The sequence below is a fragment of the Notolepis coatsorum genome (assembly GCF_963971535.1).
Source record: "Notolepis coatsorum genome assembly, chromosome: 12".
In the NCBI taxonomy this organism is placed as follows: Eukaryota; Metazoa; Chordata; class Actinopteri; order Aulopiformes; family Paralepididae; genus Notolepis; species Notolepis coatsorum.
This window is the reverse complement of record NC_140176.1, coordinates 53,946,997-53,971,126: the sequence shown is the minus strand read 5'-3', so window position 1 is coordinate 53,971,126 and position 24,130 is coordinate 53,946,997. Positions and strand designations below refer to the sequence as shown.

General features: G+C 46.4%; 1 protein-coding gene across 1 annotated transcript in view; it reads right to left on the bottom strand.

Annotated features, from left to right (window-relative positions):
* LOC311238303 (cadherin-7-like) overlaps positions 1 to 24,130 on the bottom strand; it is a gene marked incomplete at both ends in the record, with an annotated part of 370,362 nt that overhangs the window by 120,323 nt on the left and 225,909 nt on the right. Inside the window, one exon of the mRNA XM_084326328.1 lies at positions 234 to 401. Coding sequence (XP_084182454.1) covers positions 234 to 401 — 168 coding nt within the window. The remainder of the gene's footprint in view (positions 1 to 233; positions 402 to 24,130) is intronic.

Genomic DNA, 24,130 nt, shown 5'->3' with positions numbered 1-24,130 from the left:
TGCTACAGAAGCGTAGCACTACTGCACTGCTACATGCCATGTTACAATGTAGGACGTCTACAGTGGCTACATCTGTATGCCAGTGCCGTCTCCAGGTTCAAGTGCTTCTTCAAATAGTAATGGCTTCTATAAAGCCCCATTTAGCTGTGAAACAAGGCAAGTGAAGGGATGGGGGGGGGGGGGGGTGACTCTGATTGCCACATGCCTGCATATGAAATTAATTGAGGCCTTACTGTGGGTGAAACGTGGCGGGTTGTCGTTGACGTCGGTGAGCATGACGGTGACAGACGTGGTGCCGGAGAGGCCGCCCATCTGACCCACCATGTCTTTGGCCTGGATGACCAGCACATACTGGTCCCGTGTCTCGCGGTCCATGTTCGGTAGAGCTGTCCTGATGATGCCTGGGAAGGTGTGAGAGAGAGAGACAGAGAGAGAGAGAGAGAGAGAGAGAGAGAGAGAGAGAGAGAGAGAGAGAGAGAGAGAGAGAGAGAGAGAGAGAGAGAGAGAGAGAGAGAGAGAGAGAGAGAGAGAGAGAGAGAGAGAGAGAGAGAGAGAGAGAGAGAGAGAGAGAGAGAGAGATGATTACGGTGACAAAGTAGAACATGACTTTCATAAATCTAACATTGTCTTATGTTGCTGAATCTTGATTGAATCGCCCTTGACAAGTGCAATATGTGTTCTAGAGAAAAGATGTGATGAGAAGATGAGACACGATCACTCAGAACACTGTTAATCAAGGCCCAACCGTAAACAAACTTAACACTTTGAGAGCCAGCCGTGTTTTCCTTTTTACCCCCTTGAATGCCCACATCCACTCCAATGTTAACGTTAATATCGCCTAATCTATGTTTTAAATTATGGCTATGTGTCTAATCTGCCCGTCGCTTATCAAAGACTCATTTTCCAGTCAACATTGTCGTAGCAGATTGTTTTTCTATCGCTTCATTTCCGTTTTCTAGCATTTAGAAAATCACTAGTTTTCACGGAAAAAAACAACACATCCCATGATAATCGCCTTTTACTGGAATATTCTAGAACGTTGTCATTGTTCGGCCTATTTATGAATCGTTTTCAAATAAACGCTAGATTATCGATAGTATATGTGTACGCATGCACGCTCGTGGCGCGCGCTGAAAATAGCTTCTCCTATTTCCTGACGGCGCGCGCAGTGAAACAGCAATATCACATAATCACATAAAAGCTTATATCCGTGAAAACTAGTCTGATTATCCTTAGACTTGTAACATAGATTCCTTACCTGAGATCAGATGGTATTCAAATGGATTATTCCAATTACTGATCGCCATTCGAAAAAGGCGATCTTTTTATTGATTCACCGTGTATACAGTAAAACACATATTCCCTGCGGCTCCGAGAGTCCAGCATGAAGCTGGTAGATGCCGGCTGCGTGAGTGAGAAGTAAAATGTGGAGTGCAGGTTCTTTTTTTCTCATTCATTTGCATTGAGTTCAATCCAAAAGGGTGAATTACCACCTGGGATACGATAGGGGGCGTTTTTTTCACATCTGAGCGCCTGAGGTAGCTGAATTTCCAACGGTAGACTTGGTTGATGAAATATGATTTCAGATCGCAAAAAAAAATAAAAAAAGAGAAAATACGAGAATTCTCGTGAGTGGGCATTCAACCCGCAGGGGGTAAACCCGAGAAATCTTGGGCGTGGCATGCAAAGTGTTAAAGAGGAAAAAATAGGAATGGTATTGACACAAAGATTAACGCAAGACAACAGGTGCATTTTAGTTTGTATTTTGTGGCTGTAAAATTTGATTTTTTTTATGTTGGTGATGTTTGTAAACATTTGATTAAAACAGACCTATATTCTGAGTTAAGAATGTTCCAAAATGGTCCGTCAATAAATCTACCTTTCCAAGATTGCATGCTAATATATAGGTGGTTTCAACTTGACAACATAAACATTCTAAATGGAGCCACGTTTGTTTCCTGTTGCAGTGTTTGCTATGTCAGTAGCTTGACAGGAAATAAACAAGCTGTTCCCTAGCAACGCAATTACACTGAAACCATCTATACCCCACACGTAAATGTAAAAAAACACTGTCACCCCTGCACTAAGTAATAACTTGCATGGAGATACGTTGCTGCACATACGGTAGCTGAGAAATTGCTTTTAAAATAATCGCTCCTTTAATGATATTTTAATCATAACCTTATCTCTCGACCACAAAAGATGATAATCGAAGTAGTCCCACAGAAATTAAATGCAACACATTTAAATGCAAAGAAAATAGTCCTAATCCCTCGAAGGAAATCACAGTTGCTTTAAAAATTTATGACTAATAACACAAATGTCTTTAATTCATTAAATTAAACCACACGTATTATGGGGTCCTACAGAACATGAATTACAAAGCTACAGAATACAGTTTCTGAATAAATTAATCATGTTTAGGTGCTGTATCTATTCACAGCCTGATGAAACAGATAAAACGGGAGCTCTTAGTTATAGTTGGTGCCCGAAAAAATGTATTGTAATTCTTAAAAAAAAATGGAATTGGTCATGTAATTGAGATGAAATCTCAAGAGGAAGGTGGGAGGTGAAAGAGAACGAGACATTTAGCATATTAGTGTAGATGAACTCTTTGTAGCTATGGAACAATACAAACCAAGTTATTTCTTAGCAAGTTATTTCTTTGTTTCAGGACAAAAATAAGGATGTACAAGTGAATTTAAAATGTTTATTTCATATACCAATAATAGCGATATTTTAGTCAAACAAAGAAAAAGATGAAGAGAGAGGGAGAGAGGGATAGAGAGAGATAGGGATAGAGAGAGAGCAAGAGAGAGAGATGGAGATAACTCCCTCATTGAGGTTCAATACACTGAAATATATTCATCTTTCTTTCAAAAGCAATGACCCATCATGATCAATCAGTGACGCTAAGTTTATCTTATCATAAAACAATCCTGTGTTGATAGGACTCAGAGATATATGTTAGTAGGTCTATATCCATGCCTCTATATAGTTGTATTTGATGTGCATAGTTTTTTTTTTATCTTTTATCTATCTCTAAAAGACAAGCCTAAAAACATTTCAACCGTAACCAGAGACAATGGTAAAAAGGACAACCATCATTACCCAAGAATCCGAAAAGCTAAGTCTACAGAATATCTGTAGGCTGCCATCCTTTGTTGGACTTGAAAATAAACAATTCCATTAAGTGTTTAATTTTCTCAGTCTGTCTTTCTCTATCAATGCCATTAGAGGCCCCTCCAGCAGATAAGTGTTATTGGCTGGTCTAACTAAATGGCCCAGTTAGCGGAATTATACTACGCTGTCCGTCTCTTTTAACCGAGGCCCCTGGACCTGCAATGGGATAATGGCGGTCAATAAAGCAATAGGCTTTTGTTGTTGCTCCGTGAAACGTATTTCCATTTTGCGCTGAGTAATAAGCAGAGGGAAGTTGTCACACATTGTTAGAGGAAAGCCATAGTTGCCTGCCTCTCGCTCCCTTTCAGTTACCATGAGGAGTCAAAACATGTCAGTCAAATTTGTTTTTTAGTTGTTTTTTTTAGCTTTGTTTTGTTTTTTTGTTTAAAAAAATCTAAGCATCTGTTTCTGTACTGTACTGCAGATCTATCCATCTGCTCCGTGCGTGCCTCCCTACGTCTCTGTCCCACTCTCCCAGCCATTCATCAGTGTTCTTGCTGCCGCTTCTTACTCCCGCAGTCTAACCTTGTAGCCAATTAAAGAGCATCAACACAGCTCGGTGTGTCTGCTGTTGTGACACCTGGTGAACTCTCCTACTGAGAGAGAGAGAGAGAGAGAGAGAGATAGAGAGAGAGAGAGAGAGAGAGAGAGAGAGAGAGAGAGAGAGAGAGAGAGAGAGAGAGAGAGAGAGAGAGAGAGAGAGAGAAAGAGAGAGAGAGAGAGAGAGAGAGAGATAGAGACTGCAAGCCCTCCTTTCATCACCAAGATGTTTATAATACACTATGAACACACAGCATCACTAAGATGTTTATAATACACTATGAACACACAGCATCACTAAGATGTTTATAATACACTATGAACTCACAGCATCACCATATCATTGGAAATGAACAGAACAAGAATACAAAGAATGAGGCTAGTAGGCTAGAACATGACTGAACACAGAGTAAGACACAATTCAGTTTTGTAAATACAATCTTATTCTGTTTTTTTATTTTTATTATTATTACTTTTCTTTTTTTGAGGACAATAACTGTTTTTGGGACTATCATTGGAAATGAACAGAACAAGAATACAAATAATGAGGCTAGTAGGCTAGAACATGGCTAAGACAAAATTCTGTTTTGTATACAAACGTATCCTGTTTTTTTTTTTATTATTATTACTTTTTATTTTTTTTAAATAAATGTCTATTCATAAAAATATATGACTGCTGTGTGATTATTATTCATGTTATATACTGTTATGGGGCTAAGTACATGTAAGCAATCAACCCTGCAAAAAAACCTTTAGTTGTTCTGTATATTTGTTCAGACAATGTGAGTACAATTACAGAAACTCTGCTGTCAGCTAGGACCAATGTTGCCATGTTACAACATTTCCCTAAAAACTTACGAAAATGTAAAATTTTGAAAACCCTTTTATTTCTGCATCAGAGGCCTCCTACAACAACATATGTAAGAAAAAAAATGCTAATGTTTTTCTATATTTGGGCTCTACAGGGTTAAAGGACTATACTGGTCTGATTTTGACTTCTGTTTACCGTTAACATATTTTCTGTTCTTACAGTAGGTGTATAAAGTGTATATTTTGGATGATCTCAACCTTTCACACTGCCGTGGATGTTGAAAAGGGTTGAAAATATGCTCCATGAAACTTTAAAATCGCTAGGCATAAGTCATTTTTTGCTGAATATTACCCTGAAAGAGTAATCTATTTTTGCTAATGTTACTGTATTACTCTACAAGCTATTCAAATTAACAACCAGGAGTTAATAACAAGCGCACCCGTCTGAATGCAGAAGTTAGTGGAGTGTAGCGGGGAACAAATTACAGTGGTTATCAGAAGGCTATGAGTTACACATGCCGAGCAACTTTCAAACTACTTCCAAGTATCATGGAGTATTTTCCACCCCGCTTCAACATCAAAGGGCAGTGTGAATGACATTCAGTAAGGTACGCTGATATCGGCTAAAACACACACTGTTTACATCTACCAACACACAATATGTTCAAGACAAGGGCAATCTCCAGTAATTAATGGCTCCAGTAATTAGACTGGTAAGGTAAAGTATCCGTTCTCGACTACGCCCAACACCAACACAGGGTCGAAGAGGATCAACTTGAAACCGGAGAGAAACCATCTAAAAAAAAACATTCTGGAGAGGAGAACGTTGGCTAACGGTTGTATTCAAATAACAAAAACAGAAGTGGAAGCTTTCCAAACGTTGATTTGTGCAACTAACAGTAAGACAAATATTAACACACTCTCTAAGCCATAGTGTTGTGAAGGATCAGATTAAACCGAATATATATATTTATTTATATATATATATTTAAATAGTGTTTGTATATCGTTTGATATCCCCTGTATATTCCTTGTACAATATGCACTGAATATCCCTTTAGTCTACTAAACAGCCCATAATAGTTTCATTCTACCATTGGACAAGAACCTGGCGCCAGGTTGCCATACCCCTAGGTCCAAGTTCAATCGTGCCGCCCAACATGTCGTGGCAAGCCCCGGTTCCGCGCAGGAATATGTCTGGCGAAATACGAATGGTACTATTTGTTCATAGCGCATATATATATGGCGCAAGTAAAGTAGAACTTTCTTTTAGTCCAGTTCTTTACCCTCCAACAGAGTGACAGACGCGAAGCCTCACCCACGACGCATGTGTGGTGTAGTAAGGCCTACTTGGCCTCAGAATAGGCATTGAGATATCGTGCGGATTAATAGTTGAATAGTCATAGTTTGGCACTATACCGTCGAGTTGGACGTATTCTATTAAGCTAACAATAGTCTATTTATGTATGGTGCATCGTTCGGTTAGAGTTATAAAGTTATCAGTACCCCCATCGTTCCTGACGTTATCTGGACGCTTAACCAGGCTGGGCAGACCCCTAGTGGTGCTTGCATCCGAGGAGCTCCGGGCCAGGGCGACTGGACCTGTATATTGGATTACTCTACCCGGACGACGGCGAACCTTCCGCGGCTTGGATTATGCTTTGGGTGCTTTGATTATTCCATGGATAACGGCCAACACTGCGGAGTGTTGGAACTACCCCCCGGAGAGGACTCCAGGTGAGACGGCGCTCTACACCAGTGAGGTCGCCTCACGTCTCTCCGTTGTGGACCGGCAGCTACCGTCCACCAGAGGGTCCAGCTGTATTCGTCTGCGGACCGAGGTTCTGTGGGCACCGTGTTCAAGACTTTGAATTCTCCCAAGAAACCTTCGGCCAGATGGGATACCGCCAGCGGCTTCTCTAACCCCCCCCTCCTACTGTCTTACAACCAGCGGGACCCCCCCCCCCCCTTAGTGTATCCAGCTATAATCATTTAAGTACCATCGCTATAGTTTCCTAAATATCCAGGTTGTATACTTACTCCCTGCGTAACCAGAGATTGGACATTCAATGTTGATTTACCTACGAATACTCATTTGCCATACAAGTGCATATTTCAAATCATAAGTGTAAACAAGTGAACGTTGTATATACCTTTTGCTATATTAAATATTCGATTTGTACATTTGTGTGGATTCGTTTCATCAGGTGGGAAAGTGTTCATCATACTTATATCATGTACTGGATGGCCAGAAGTTAAAGTACAAGAGGTAGTGGTATTAAATACCATATCTAACAATACAGTCAGGGAATTGTACCCCTCAGTTACAATTGGTCCTTCGAGCCGGAGGGTAACTAGTGTAATATTAATATAGTGTTATTAATATTGAAATGGCCTATGATGAACACTCCACGAAACGGTCCTCCTAACCTAGAACGCCCGCGGCGCAGACGACAGACACCTCAGTACTTAGAGGCTTACACTGTCAGTCAACTACCTAGCCTTCGACAAACGGTAAACACGGTAAAAGTAGAAAGTAAAATTATGTCTGACCTTAACGAACAGATTTCCCCGGCCACAGAGGCCCTAGTAGGTCCTAATGTAACTGACCAAGCTCACGGTGGGGACCAGGAGGGAGCGGACATGCCTTTACCCCCCGCCACTACCCAAGAAGTAGTCCCCGACCAGCACCGGGAGGAAGACAACCCTACAGAGAGAGAACTCTGCACGGAAGAAGAGGAGGAGAGCGCCGAGGAAATAGAGCTCCAGGACTCCCCAACGAGTACCCCCAGGAGCGGCTCACGCAGGAGCGGCTCACCTCCACAACCGCCTTCCCCCAGCGAAGCGGAGAGGATGCTACAACAGGCGTTCCTCGTCAGCCTGACAGCCTCTACCGAACGCGATCGACTTCAGGGTGAACGCGACCGTCTCCAAGCACAGGCGCTCAGCGAGCGCGAACAACTCCAAGCGCAACAACGGAGCGAAGAAGAGCGCACACGCCTGGAGATGAGACGCCTTCAGACGGAAGAGAATATGGCAAGAGACCGGGCCGACGCCCAGCGCGCCGCTGCCGGTGCCCAAAGAGAAGCAGATCTCACCAAGCGCGAAGTCGAGCGCGACAAGTTACAAGCGCAGCTAATGGAGCAGCTGATCCGCAAGGCAACACCCTCTCCCTCCGCCAGGGGTTCAAGGAACTCGTCGAGACAACAGTCAAGGGCAGCGTCTCCTCAACGAGCAAGCGACCCTGAACTTGACCAACAGACCGAGCCTAGACCCCCCGCAGACCCCCTTCCCAGACCGGTCCAAGCGAGACCCAGCTACAAGGAAGGAGCGGCATACACTGCGGAGAAGCTAAATAAACGATTACAGGATCTGGAAGATCTGATAGAGGAAGAAGAGGGAGAGGAGGAGAACCAAGCCCGACGACAGCACAGTACTCCACCGGACCAGGAGGTCCAGTACAGTCCAGGCTATACCCCCGCGGCGCTGCGCTACAGACCCCCGACTCTATTCACGGGTGAGCACGACGCACGACCAGCCCCGAGGAATAGCACCTGGACCAGCGGGCCATGGTACCCTGTCAGTACCAGCCCACAGCGAGGCGCAAGAGGGGACTCGCCCAGGAGGTCTCTCCCCCAACGCTCGCCGATGTATCAGCCATCCACGGCGTCATACATTGCCACGCCGTCATTTCCAGACTTCGCCTATGAGAGTCGAGCACAGTACACGGAGCTCCGGATGTGCTTAGAGACAATGATGGTGGATGTCGCTGATGAACGCCACAAGTATGCAATATTACTGAAGCACCTGAAAGTACCGCGAGCGCACAATATAGCGCTAGCCTATGCCACCTCTTCGACACCATACACAGCGGCCCTAGCGGCGCTGGACCAGAGATATGGACGTATATGGGATTACGTAATCCAAGAGATAAGGCATATTGATCGCCTACCCCCAGCCACAGACAATCGCTCATTAGACGACCTGTCAATCAAAGTGCAGTCCCTGGTAGGGATGCTGGGAGCGCAACGGGAAAAGGGCATGCATGAGCTATACGCCAACTCTAACGTCGAGAGGATTTTGGAGAAGCTGCCACCCGCAAGACAGGAGCGTTTTAGGCGGCATAGAGACTACCGGGATCCCAACGGCCCCGAGCCATCCCTCCTTGATCTAGCCGACTTCCTGGCGAGAGAAGTCAGCAGCTTACGACTGGATACATTCGGGCGGAGCACGCCAAGCTCCAGAGAGGGACCCAGGAGAATAAATGATGGAAGAAGATCGGTGACTGTCATGCACCAATCAGAGTCAGTACCGAGCAGTAAGAGTCACAGCACCCCCTCGAGAAAAGAGAAGTGGAAGATAGCGTGTCCCTACTGTGAGAAAGAACACTGGCTGTCACAATGTGACCTATTCACAAAGATGAATGCAGAAGAAGTGAGTCAATGGATAAAGTCCAACAGGCGCTGTTACCGATGTGCGCGGCCACACATGGCAGCCGAATGCCGCCTAAAGAAAAGGTGCAGTCGGTGCGATGGAGCCCATCTAGATATACTACACGACAGTAACAGAAGACAGCCTCCACCTGCACCATCGCGCGGCACCAAGGCAAGTGTCATGTACATTGACCCCGCCAGCAGCAGCGGCGCCCAAGTGCTCTTAAAGGTAGTCCGTGTGACATTGAGCTACCAAGATAAAGTCATGGACACTTACGCCGTCCTTGATGACGGGTCAGAGAAGACCCTTCTGCTCGCGTCCGCTGCGGCCCAGCTGGGACTGCGGGGGAGCAAGAACGAAATGACAATTCGGACAATAAGAAGAGATTTAAAGACGATAAAGGGCGAGAATGTCTCCTTCACTATCGCAGCAAACGGGCAGCCAGAGCAACGGTACAAGATTACAAATGCTTTCACCAGCCAAGAAATAGGACTATCGCAGTACACCTACCCTGTCGCCAAGTTGATGGATAAATATGTGCACCTGCGCCAATTACCTATCCCGCTCATAGACGGCGCTACCCCGACCCTGCTGATAGGCTCCGACCATGCAGAACTCATAGTCCCGATTGACCGGGTCCATACAGGACCCCGATGCTGTCCTGCAGCAGTCGAGACCCGCCTAGGGTGGACCCTAAAAGGCCCCCTCGCTAAATCTCTCAACCGAACAGCAGCCACTAGCTGCCTCCACTCCAGAACGACAGAAGAAGACACCACTCTCCTGCAGCATGTCGAGAGGCTATGGACACTAGAGACAATGCCCTTTAAGAACGAAAAGAAAGATATTCGTTCTAAAGAAGACATTTACGCCATCAACCTACTCGAGCAGGGGACAAAGAGAGTCACAGTCGGCGGAGTGATGAGATACGCAACTCCACTCCTGAGGCGAGAGGGAATGCCCACCTTTCACGCAAAGAAAGACGCCACGGAGCGCTATCTATTGAACACGGAGCGGCGCCTAGCCAAAGACCCCGCTCAAGAGAGTGTGTACCGCGCTGAGATTGAGAAGCTAATCACAGCGGGACACGTAACAAAGATTGACATTAAAGAGGCCGATCAGACGACCGAATCATGGTACGTGCCACATCACAAGGTCCATCACAACGGCAAGGATCGCATTGTGTTTAACTGCAGCTACCAGATCGGATCCCAAAATCTGAATAAAGAGCTCTTGCCCGGCCCCACACTCGGCCCCTCCCTACTAGGCGTGCTACTGCGCTTCCGCCAGGACAAGGTGGCTATCAGCGGGGATATCAAAGGGATGTTCTTGCAGGTGAGACTAGTAGAGGAGGACAAGCCCCTGCTGCGGTCCCTATGGAGAGAGAGGATCGGAGATGAGAACCCAGCCATCTACCAGTGGGAAGTACTCCCCTTCGGAACCACATGCAGCCCGTGCTGTGCTACATTTGCACTACAGAAACACGTCGCAGAGGACCCAACAGCAGATGAAGAGGTCCAGCACAGTGTGAAGAACAGTTTACAAAGCGTTTCGACTCAAGAAGAAGCCGAGGCTCTCCTAATCAAGTTACGCGCCTCCCTGATCAAAGGCGGCTTTGATCTCAGGCAGTGGGCCAGCAGTGACCCGCACGTATTGCGCAGCCTCTCCCCCGCGGACAAGCGAAACCTGGATGGCGACCATCCCAGGAGAAGCCCAAGAAATGACACTAGGACTAGTCTGGCGCTTCAAAACAGACTCGCTCCACTATAGACACAAACCCTTGGCTCCAGAGCAGGGACGGTCGACGGCGATACCGACCACCAGACGGAGTGTGTATAGAACACTCGCCAGACAATATGACCCGTTGGGATGTATTCTACCTTACACCACCAGGGCAAAGATGATTGTACGAGCACTATGGGACAAGGACCAGGGCTGGGACGACCCAATACCCGCACACCTTGCCTCAACATGGAGAGAGTGGGAGACGGAACTCCGCTCACTCCCAGGCGTCAATATACGCCGCAGCTACTTCCCATCCACAGTGAGGCCAGAGACCTGCGAGATTGATCTACACGTCTTCAGCGACGCCTCCGAAGTAGCCTACGGATCAGTGGCCTACTTGCGTGCCCAAGAGAAGGGAGGAAAGATACACACTGCTTTCATCCTGGCCCGCTCAAGAATAGCCCCACGTAAGCAACAATCTATCCCATGTCTAGAGCTCTGCGCAGCCCTAGCAGGAGCGCATCTAGCCACGTTAATCCAACGTGAACTCACCATTCCGGTGCACAGAACAATCTTGTGGTCAGATTCCACGACAGTACTCACATGGATCAAGTCTGATTCATGCAGATACAAAGTCTTCGTGGGAGTCAGAGTCACCGAGATTCAAGAGCTAACAGAAGCAGCGAGCTGGCGGTATGTGGACACCAAACACAACCCAGCTGACGTCATCACCCGGGGAATGTCTCTGGATGACCTAACCCGTCGCAACATCTACAGTGACGGACCAGAATTCCTCAAGCTCCCGGAAGGAGAGTGGCCTACGCCCACCCCACGGGAAGCAAGTAACGAGGAGGCTGAGAACAAGAAACATATGTTCTGTGGACTGAGCACAGTCGCCTCCACAGACCCCAACATAGATGACTGCATTACCCTAGCGAGTGCGCAGCAAAGAACATTCCTGCGGCACCACCCAGAGATTCAGTCCACCACCGACATGTCAGCAGCTGACTACGAAGAAGCAGAACTTCTTCTACTACAACGAGCCCAGAGAGACTCGTTCCCCGATGAGCTAGACTGTCTACAGGGAGGAAACCCCGTCCCATCAGACAGCAGACTGATTCACCTGGCACCAGAGAGTGACGCCCATAATCTCATCAGAGTGGGTGGTCGCCTGCGGAGAGCCCCCGATCTACCGGATGATATTAAGTACCCGATCGTCTTGAACAGCCGACACAAGGTCACAGAGCTGATCATAAAGAAATACGACGAGGATGTACACCACGCAGGAGCAGAGAGAGTCTTCGCGGAGATCAGACGTCGTTATTGGATACTGCAAGGCAGAGAAGCAGTACGGCGCTTCCAGCGAACCTGTCTAGACTGCCGTAAGTGGCGCGCGCAGCCCAGCATACCACGGATGGCTGACTTACCCCCCTGTCGCCTCCGAATCGGCGACAAGCCATTCCACTCCACAGGCATGGACTGCTTTGGCCCGTTGTATATAAAGAGAGGAAGAGGCACCGAGAAGCGGTGGGGTATTGTATTCAAATGCATGACCACCAGAGCGATACATATCGAGCTCCTTCCGACCATGAGCACAGACTCATTCCTTATGGCCTTCCGAAGATTCACATCACGGAAAGGAAAACCGTCTACATTGTTGTCTGATCACGGGACCAACTTCAAAGGCGGAGAAAGAGAGCTGAGAGAGAGCTTCCAAGCTATGGGCCCAGAACTTAAGACCCACCTCGCTCCATCCCAGATTGACTTCCAGTTTAATCCCCCGAACGCACCCCACTTCGGTGGAACCTGGGAACGAGAAGTACGTTCTATAAAGACAGCCCTGTACGCCGTGCTTGGGGCCCAGACGGTGGCGGAGGAAGTCCTAATGACAGTCCTCACGGAGATCGAAGGAGTATTGAACTCAAAGCCCCTCGGTTATGTCTCCAGTGATGTAGCAGATGTCGACCCAGTCACCCCCAACACACTCCTAATGGGGCGGCTGGACCCCGCGCTACCCCAGACAATGTACAGGCCTGAAGAAGCGAACGGCCGAAGAATGTGGAGGTACAGTCAAGTACTAGCTGACAAGTTTTGGAGCAGCTTCCTACTCCACTACCTACCGTCTCTACAGACCCGCCAGAAGTGGGTAAAAGAGAGAGACAATTTGACAGAAGGAACAGTCGTCATGATTATTGACCAGTCACTACCCAGAGCTATGTGGCCGGCTGGCCGCGTAAGCAAAGTGATCACCGGTGCCGATGGCAAGGTCCGAGCAGCTGAAGTACTCGTCCAAGGGCGCACTTACACACGTCCCGTGGCGAGGCTCATAGAACTGCCCCGACTCCCAGATACTATCGATGATGACCATGACCCCATGACTTTGTGAGTTGACTGACCCTTACAGCGGACCTTGAGTGGTAGACAGTGCGGTTAATCTGTCTCTGCTTAGCTAATTAGGTGGGACTAATTAGGGGGCGGCTGTTGTGAAGGATCAGATTAAACCGAATATATATATTTATTTATATATATATATTTAAATAGTGTTTGTATATCGTTTGATATCCCCTGTATATTCCTTGTACAATATGCACTGAATATCCCTTTAGTCTACTAAACAGCCCATAATAGTTTCATTCTACCATTGGACGAGAACCTGGCGCCAGGTTGCCATACCCCTAGGTCCAAGTTCAATCGTGCCGCCCAACATGTCGTGGCAAGCCCCGGTTCCGCGCAGGAATATGTCTGGCGAAATACGAATGGTACTATTTGTTCATAGCGCATATATATATGGCGCAAGTAAAGTAGAACTTTCTTTTAGTCCAGTTCTTTACCCTCCAACAGAGTGACAGACGCGAAGCCTCACCCACGACGCACGTGTGGTGTAGTAAGGCCTACTTGGCCTCAGAATAGGCATTGAGATATCGTGTGGATTAATAGTTGAATAGTCATAGTTTGGCACTATACCGTCGAGTTGGACGTATTCTATTAAGCTAATAATAGTCTATTTATGTATGGTGCATCGTTCGGTTAGAGTTATAAAGTTATCAGTACCCCCATCGTTCCTGACGTTATCTGGACGCTTAACCAGGCTGGGCAGACCCCTAGTGGTGCTTGCATCCGAGGAGCTCCGGGCCAGGGCGACTGGACCTGTATATTGGATTACTCTACCCGGACGACGGCGAGCCTTCCGCGGCTTGGATTATGCTTTGGGTGCTTTGATTATTCCATGGATAACGGCCAACACTGCGGAGTGTTGGAACTACCCCCCGGAGAGGACTCCAGGTGAGACGGCGCTCTACACCAGTGAGGTCGCCTCACGTCTCTCCGTTGTGGACCGGCAGCTACCGTCCACCAGAGGGTCCAGCTGTATTCGTCTGCGGACCGAGGTTCTGTGGGCACCGTGTTCAAGACTTTGAATTCTCCCAAGAAACCGTCGGCCAGATGGGATACCGCCAGCGGCTTCTCTAACCCCCCCCTCCTACTGTTTTACAACCAGCGGGACCCCCCCCCCCCCCCTTAGTGTATCCAGCTATAATCATTTAAGTACCATCGCTATAGTTTCCTAAATATCCAGCTTGTATACTTACTCCCTGCGTAACCAGAGATTGGACATTCAATGTTGATTTACCTACGAATACTCATTTGCCATACAAGTGCATATTTCAAATCATAAGTGTAAACAAGTGAACGTTGTATATACCTTTTGCTATATTAAATATTCGATTTGTACATTTGTGTGGATTCGTTTCATCAGGTGGGAAAGTGTTCATCATACTTATATCATGTACTGGATGGCCAGAAGTTAAAGTACAAGAGGTAGTGGTATTAAATACCATATCTAACAATACAGTCAGGGAATTGTACCCCTCAGTTACACATAGATAGGCATCACACACAACTGATATACTTAGTTAATATCAGCTCTGTGTGTTAAGAGCCTGAGATATATTGGCTGTGGTTAATGACGCCATGAATCCCGATTCCACTGCACAAAAAACAGCAATGTCTCTCTCTCTCTCTCTCTCTCTCTCTCTCTCTCTCTCTCTCTCTCTCTCTCTCTCTCTCTCTCTCTCTCTCTCTCTCTCTCTCTCTCTCTCGTGCACCCTGGCCAGAAGCAGCACATATTTCTCACAGAGCGACACCGCTAATCCGTGCGGCTATGTGTTGCGAAGGCTGTTGTTTGTCTGCTGGATGCCAGGCCCCCTCGCTCTCTATCTCTGTTACCCCCGCGCCGCGCTGGTGTCACTCCCGGGGAGAGGCAATGATTAAAATCCTTCTGTCGCTATCGCGGCACGGCCCCGCATCCGTGCCGTGACTCCTCGCCTCCGGTGCGAGGCAAGACGTGCCGTAGTGATACATTTATCTAGCTGTCGCCCATAACACTGGCGGCAGGCGGGTGGGCCACGATCCCTGCTAAAGCCCAGATCCTGGACATTTGTCTTGGGCAGAGGAAATAAAAAGATATAAAAAATAAAAAAGTGTGGACTTTGGAAAAGAACCCTCTGGCCGTACATGCTGCTTACAAGAGGGGTAATGAAGAAGGTGATGAAGACGGTGATGAAGACTTAAAACACAAGTGGTATGTGATTTGCTGACGCTCTGGGCAGTCCGCCGCGCTCTAGCCAATGGATCCCGCGAAAAGAAAACAGGCCATCCGAACTGGGAATAACAGCTCCAACACAGGTAGTTTATACTGGGTGACATTTAAACATCTTGCGCCAAACCGTGGCCGGGAAGAAACACGGCGAGAGGGATTCACCAGGGGGAGATGGGCTAAGTGCTTCTGCAGAGGTCTCATCTCTTAGTGGCCTCTGTTACCGAGATGTATCATTAGGATGTTCCTCTTGTTCTTCAGCGACATGAAAGATTTAATAGCATGGAGCATTGCATGCCATATACGTAGGATCTATCCATTTGTAATGTTAAGCTCTCCATGTGTGCGAGAGCTTGTGCGCTTCTGATTATAATACCAAATATATGACAGCCTACTCTATATTACCTGCCTGACCAGCGCGGGGGGGGGGCTAGATTTATATGTAGCCCTGTAGTGCTTTCAGTGGAGTCACCACACCAACACCACGAGGATCTCGTACGGATGGCAGAGGAGCTGAGGCGGAGCGTCGTGAGCAGCTCAGACTAGAGAACAGACAAGATACCACTCTGGAAATGCCACACCAACACCTTAATCAGAGGCGGATCACAGCAAAACCGTCTCACCCCGACCTCAGTATCTTAAAGGGGCACTTCACCGAAAAACAACTCTGGTTTATTTTGCACGTCATCTCACACACATCCAAAAACCCTAAGCAGTTTTGCACACATTCATTTAGTTTGACAGTTATTGCGCATAGAATATGTGACAATTAATCCATGTGTTGCGTTAATTACAGCACCATGAAATGATGTAGATGAAAAAATAGCAATACCTTGTCTTATAGGGACTGTTTCATTGAGCTGTAATTAACACAACACAAGGATTCAATTACATCACTGGTGGCCATATTGAAATCCATTTACTCTCAATAACTAAATGAACATGTGCAAAACTGCTTCGAGTTTTTTAATGTGTGTGCGATTATTTGCTAAATAAATCCACAGTTTCTTGGTGAAGTGACCCTTTAAGTTTCAAATCCAACGAGTAGAAAGAACGAGCTACGCGGTACAGTGGACTGGAGGTGGCCTTTTCCTTTTTCATTTCAGAACTTTAACTTCAATTAGATTCCCACTCCTCGTGACAAGTGGGGAGCAAGGGGAGTACTAAGCTCCGTCTGTCCAGCAGGCTGTTATCACATACCTGCCATGTTCAGGTGTCACGTAGTACTAGTCATACCGAGAGGTACGCAGGTGCCCCTCTTAAAACACCCCCTTTTATAATGTAATTATAAACAGACACCTGCCATCTTTCACCTAAACTCGTCATTCTCAGTCTACAGGAGGTTTGTGAGTACGCTAATGTGCCGGGGGCCTGTCGCCTCTCAAAGGAGCGCTGTTACAAGTCGGCCTCAAATGTGTGTGGCTCTACGGGGGCAGCTGTTCATACCGGCTCCTCCATCAATTAGAAAACTACCCCTTTTCCTGCGTTATCAGTTCGGCTTCAACCTTCAAACTCAAACGGCGATCAATCAAGACGTCTTACACAATGCTGTCTTAACACATTGTCCGGCATGCATTGTACCCATCCTTGGGCTCAGTCTGCCAGTGCTGTAACCCTATGGAGATGTTTACCTTCTTTGCAGGGCTATAACCTTTTTAATATTATAGCTATATCGACATTACTATGGCCCATTCAACATCGGGTATCTATCGTTCCGGATGTGGGAACGTTATATTTCTTCATTCATACATTGTCGTGTTAATACCGTCGTGAATATAAGTATGTTTTTAATGTTTTTTTAATGATTGGCGTTTCTTTCCTATACACGTTATATAAAAAAAATTCAAATGATCGGTATACATATGCTTCATCATGCGTGAAGGAAAGGGGGGGGGGGGGGGTAGTTTATAATTCCTTGATCGTCAGTAGCGTCTTTTTTTACTATGGGTTGATCAGATGGATTGCCGTGAAATGAATAAACAATCGGGCTGAAAATAACGTTAGATTCCTCTTACCGTTCGCCGATGAGACTGGAGGAAAAATATTCCAATTATTTGACGTCGATCTGCTAGATCCATTTTTGTTTGTATGACGCAATAAACGCCGAAATCATATTGATTATTGCGTTTCGAAAGCGATCCCAATGCACTCAAGTGTGTATCTAGATCCACGCTACAAGATATTACTGCCGGAGGATTCTCCCAGATGCACCGAGCTTCCACTTCCGGTTTGGCTTGGAGTGTAACTCGCCCGTCATCCACCAGGCGGCGGTATTGAGGCGTTGCAATATCAGAACAGGGTCCAGCTGCAGCAGCGGAGGGAGGCTGGATGAATTATGAATGCCATGGCGAAAAAATTAAATATTGATCCCAAAAATTAGTTAACTTGTTTCTGGCGCACAACGCATGGCGGGCAATAATGAGTATACTCGTTTTTGGCGCACAATGTGTTAACGGGAACACCCTTAACACATTAACTGCCACGCAGTTTGCCCCTCTCATGCCCATCTCTGCCACCACTCTAAGCCTATGGAGATGTTCACCTTCTTTGCAGGGCTATAACTTTTTAAATTGTATTGCTAAATTGACATTACTATGGCCCATTCATCAAGTATGTTTTTATCGTTTTCTGCAGTAATTCCTAGAATGCTAGTTATAGGCCTAAACGCATATATAGATTATCGATTGCCGTTTATTCGCAATACACGCTATATAAAAAAAATCCAACTGTATACAATCCTAAATGACTCATCATGCACGGATGAACGGGGGGGGGGTCGTTTATAATTCTGTGATCCTCAGTAAATGCTTTATGTAGTATGGGTTGATTTATTGATCAGATGGTTTGTAAATAAAGAAATGTACAATCGCCTTGAAAATAACGTTACTGTCCTCTTACCGTTCGCCGATGAGACTGGAGGAAAAAGATCCCACTTATTTGACGTTGATCGACTAGATCCATTTCCGGTTTGTATGGCGCAATAAACGCCCAAATCATATCGATTATTGAGTTATGGCAGCGATCCATTTACATGGATGTGTGTCTAGAGTCCCGCAACGATATGTGACTGCCGGACGGATTTCCCAGATGCACCGAGATCACCAGATCCATTTCCGGTTGTAACTCGCCCGATCATCCACCAGGCGGCGGTATTGAAGCGTTGCACTGTTGTGCAGAGTCCCACTGTCTCAGCATAGTGTAAGATCCTGATCAAACTGGCCAGTATCACGTCTTCGTCTGGTTGGCTCTCCATCCAATTCCTCTGCGTTGTGTCATTTTAATGGTCCTGACGTCTCCGATACTGGCAGATAAAATCCTATCTCCCCCGTTAGTGCAATCCATAAACCATACTAATTCTCCACCTCCGTAAGAATTCGACACTTCGACACAGTGAAATACCTTATGAGGAGAAGCGTTGTTTTATTGCTATAAACAGAACCTCATAATCAGATGTTATCAGATGTTATCAAATTGTATCGTCCTTGAAGAGTCTATTCTAATGATATTTTGGTGTGTTCGTCTATCGTCCTTTTGTTATTCAGTCCAATAGTGTTCAGGCCTGTTCGTTAGCCGAGACCATCCTCGTGGTAGCCGAAGCTAATGCTGATGTGGCATTCTTCCTCCCCCCCCCCCCCCCCCCCTCTCAATGAGAGGAGAGAGTGTCCTCTGTGATCTCAGTCCTACTCGCTCTTGGTCAGATTCTAGTCTGCCTTACACCCGGAAACACCGTTCGACTCATAGATCCTCGCCGTAGCAACGATAGCCCACCCCTTTCTGGTTGTCATGTGCCGCGTTGTCATGTGCCGCGTTGTCATGACAACTGCTAACCTTTCACACATTAAAATGCAGTTTCTACTGTTTCATTCAAATAAACCGCTCTCCCTCGCTCTGGGAGACACTTGCTCTTATCTCAGATGTTCTCACAAGGAATGTCAACAAACATTCTCTCGCTGGCAGTGTGGTGCTTTGCTAAGCCAAACACATTTCTGCCCTCTCTGACCTGGCACCGTTAGATGCTACCATCTTCCCCCAATCTATACATCACATACATTGAAAAAGCACCCCAAATCTCTCATTCCCCCCTTTGATTCTTAATCAACCTTCAGAATCATAAGACTACTTGGTTTTTCAATTAATTATACACAAAAATAGACTCATAACAATTAGGGCCCCGCCGTCTGCTGTTTTCCTTTTGTTTTCCATTACCCGCATCACACCCAAACCAGAAAGGATAAACAACGGTCATGGAGGAGAGAAAGAGAGAGAGACAGAGAAAAACACAGATTGCAACTTTTCAGACGACACCCCTAAACCCTTCGGCCCCCCTATTAGGTACCCCACGTCCAAATCAGAGCGCTCCCTGCCCTCTTACAGTACACCTCCCATCTTGGGCCGGTCCCGTCTTCTAGGGCAAGGGCCCCTTTCAGTGACGGCTCCTTTCCTGAGCTGGTCCCCCCCTCCAGGGCGCGGTCCCCTAGGCAAAAATGTCTCCCCTGGTCTGCTACTGCTCAGTGTCTCTGGCTGTCCTCTCCACATCTGCTCCTCCACCGCCGCCGTCTCCTCTCTCTCGTCGTGGATGATCTGTGTCCCAGGCTGCGGTGCCTGGCCCCTGCGGCTTCCTCCTCCTCCAGTCTGTCTCCTGGTCATCTCCATCGCTGTCGGTGTCATTCCCCCCTTGAAAGCAGAAACACAACACCGGCAGTCGTCTGTACACTCGACTTCCCTTGTTTTGCTATTAGTCTACCACCTTCTCCACACCTATTATCCATCTTACAGGGCGGTTCCCTGTTTGTTGTCTTCCGGCGTGACACTTGCAGTTTCCGATACCCACTCCGCGCAACTCTTCATCCCAGTTTGACCCTCAGCGCGCGCCAGTTCTTCTGGTGACGTGTCTTCTGAAGACCCTGCCTATCTATTAGGTGTGAGAAGGCCCCACTGGAATTCAAACTCCCTCTTTATTCAATAATTAACCCATTCAAATAACTGCACCATCTTTCTGTGCAATTCTTATTTAATCCATTGTATAATTAAACTCTATATCTAATATTATTATTATAATAATAATCCACTCTCTGTGCTCATTAGATTCACTATTGAATCACTCCCCCACTCCGCCAATAGATGGTAGTACAGGCCTATATCTAAATATTCCCCTATGGGTAATGAAAACTCCCCAGCACTACCCCCTCTCCACCACTAGGTGGCGACCTACTCCTCCTCTATGGTGGTTTAGTTGACGTGTCACTTCCTGGTTCTTTATCTGTTGTTATCTCCTCGTGGTGCTCACAGCCATTTTGTATCATCCTCCTCGTGGCCCCTTTTGCGGCCATCTTGTGTTATCCTCTCTTTCCTATCCATTATCAGGGGACGCTTTCTCAGACTAATACTCTTGCCTGATCGGACATAATACACACTGGTACAATCTCCTTTCGACTTTCCTTCTGTTATGAAAACAGTCCCGCCATTAATAATAATAATAATAATGGATTGGATTTATATAGCGCTCTTCTCTGACTGACTGTTGCTCTGACTCAGAGCGCTTAACAATTTTTCGATCTGGTTCAAGCGTCCCCCCCCCCCCCCTTTCCTCATCTCGCATTTACCCTCCTTAAACCAAAACTGTGCAGCCTGCCTCGTTTGCTTTTCATTCTCTGTAGATAACACCCTCGATTTTCACCATGGCTCTCTGCCTATATTATTACAGCTGACATTCTCTCTGTGTCGAACTAGAAATGTTTACGTTTACGGATGCACATCTGTTCGTTTTTATTTGGCTTAAAAGATCAAAACAACGTGTGCACAGTGAACTCACATTTTTGATCGGAGCGCTGTTTCCCCTACAGCGCTGGTTCGCCTCCTGACCGCTCGACTCGCTGCTCTCTCCCAGGGCTGGCCGGCCTTGCTCGATCATGATTCTCCCACACACGATGACTGTTGTCCACTGTTGTCCCATTATTGAAAAAGTCTTTTTCCGTTGTTCTTATCTCTCTGCAACCAACTGCTCCATTGTTTTAATCTCTTGCAAATCCGGGTGTCATCGGCACCAACTGTAAGATCCTGATCAAACTGGCCAGTATCACGTCTTTGTCTGGTTGGCTCTCCATCCAATTCCTCTGCGTTGTGTCATTTTAATGGTCCTGACGTCTCCGATACTGGCAGATAAGATCCTGTCTCCCCCGTTAGTGCAATCCATAAACCATACTAATTCTCCACCTTCGTAAGACTTCGACACTTCGACACCGTGAAATACCTTATGAGGAGAAGCGTTGTTTTATTGCTATAAACAGAACCTCATAATCAGATGTTATCAGATGTTATCAAATTGTATCGTCCTTGAAGAGTCTATTCTAATGATCTTTCGGTGTGTTCGTCTATCGTCCTTTTGTTATTCAGTCCAATAGTGTTCAGGCCTGTTCGTTAGCCGAGACCATCCTCGTGGTAGCCGAAGCTAATGCTGATGTGGCATTCTTCCTCCCCCCCCCCCCCCTCTCAATGAGAGGAGAGAGTGTCCTCTGTGATCTCAGTCCTACTCGCTCTTGGTCAGATTCTAGTCTGCCTTACACCCGGAAACACCGTTCGACTCATAGATCCTCGCCGTAGCAACGATAGCCCACCCCCTTCTGGTTGTCATGTGCCGCGTTGTCATGTGCCGCGTTGTCATGGCAACTGCTAACCTTTCACACATTAAAATGCAGTTTCTACTGTTTCATTAAAATAAACCGCTCTCCCTCGCTCTGGGAGACACTTGCTCTTATCTCAGATGTTCTCACAAGGAATGTCAACAAACATTCTCTCGCTGGCAGTGTGGTGCTCTGCTAAGCCAAACACATTTCTGCCCTCTCGGACCTGGCACCGTTAGATGCTACCATCTTCCCCCAATCTATACATCACATACATTGAAAAAGCACCCCAAATCTCTCAATAGGCTGGGTGGCGGAATTATGAATACCATGGCGAAAAAATGAAATATGATCTCAATAACGTCGTACGCCGTGGTTTGGCAGAATTCGCATGACCAGCAAACCCGTCGTACACCGTTTATGGCGGTCAATGTGTTAAGCGCGGCAACTTATGTATTTCGCCCACATTATGCTTTGCATTTACAGCTTGGAAGTTATTGGAGCTGTTCAGGATTAAGTACTTTACCCCAAGGGCACCTTGTAGATTCAATTTGGGATTAAGAACCCCCCGGTAAAGACTTGCTATACAAAAGTGAGCAGGGATGCAACCCCTTCTAACACCAGGTCACACATCCTCCCTCTCCCTGACCATTAGCTCTCTGCCACTTAATCGCTAGTGCAATATTGCTGTGTGGAGCTTAGAGAGTGTATTTCAGGCCGGGCACTTTGTCAAAGTCACCCCTCGCTATAGCCCCCGTCTTTTGCAGCAAATGGGACTAATTAGTGACTTGCAAAGACTACAGCACAAACCTCTGGTCTATTATCTCCAGGTATAATACATTACAGTGTTCTGTAGATACTGTATACAGTATAGTATTCTCATTATGTAGAATTGAGCGCTGGGTGTGATTTTAAAGACGGACATTCTTCATTCCGGTACACTACGCAACCTTCGTATTCTTTGTGTCCCTTTTCATTTTGGAGCAGACTTTGTTTTATTCTGAATTCCTATTCGTTAAGTGGTGTCAAGGTGAAAATACCTTTTATACATCTTTACATGAAGAATATTATTTTATTGTCAATGTACACAAGGCAAATTTTATTTGACTTTTTGCATATCTATCTTAGTTACACATACACAGAGTCCTCATATCCCTCATAGTTACACACACACAGTCTTCATATCCCTCATAGTTACACACACACACACACAGTCCTCATATCCCTCCTAGTTAGTTACACATACACACAACATACACCTCTTGAGCAGTTTTTGGGGTTCAGTGCCTTGCTCAAGGGCAGGATGGTGGGCACCATAGATGTAATACCAGCCACTTTTCAGTCACCAACTCACAGCTGGAATACACCCTCCTGCCGGGGATCGGACCAGCAAACTTTGAGTTACTGGCCATCCTGCCTCCATAATAAATATATACTGAAAAAATAAATCTGAAAAGACTGCATGTCATTTCATACTGTGGTGTGGGCGATGGCTGGTTTAAGTAGCCACACCTGCCCTGGGTCAATCTAATTAGACCCGGGAGCACGGAGCGCACCTGTTGCGCATTGAGGTAATCAATGCGCACAGGTTAAATCTGCCATCCCCCCACACGCAGGAGAAGAGAGCCTTTGTCACGGTGGCACGTTGCATCTGCTCCTGGCTTGTAAACATCTTGTCACCTCTCTTCAATAAACTGCTCTGCTTTTACCGCCATCGCCTGTGTCCCTGTGTCGCAGAGCCCATAGGAAAGCCAACGGTCAACTGCCACATATACATTACAACCTATAAAGAGAGGATGTGAGAGACCCTTTCAGAAACGAGACGCCCCTGGAAGTCTTGACGAAACACGATTAAAACAGGCAGTCTGGCCTTTTAAAGAGATTTATACTCTCTGTTGCGAAGCATACTGATGAAGTGTGTTTTCTTCACAGTATACAGTATAGGGACTATGTAATGTAGTACAAATAATGCTTAAAAGCAGAACCCACCGCAGGCCTACACATGCCACTTCAGCACTCACAACCTGTTTAAAGGCTTTTAAAAAGATCAACCTCTGACTTTCAAGAGTCTACTTAGCTAATGAAAAACATGTCATAATTTGACACAGTTAATAGTATGAGCTATAACCACAGAGCTGAAGGAGTCTTGGTAAAAATAACTATGAGAGTAATAGGGCTTTATACGGCGAGCGTGTTGGTTAAACATCACTTAAGGTAATGTCCGCTC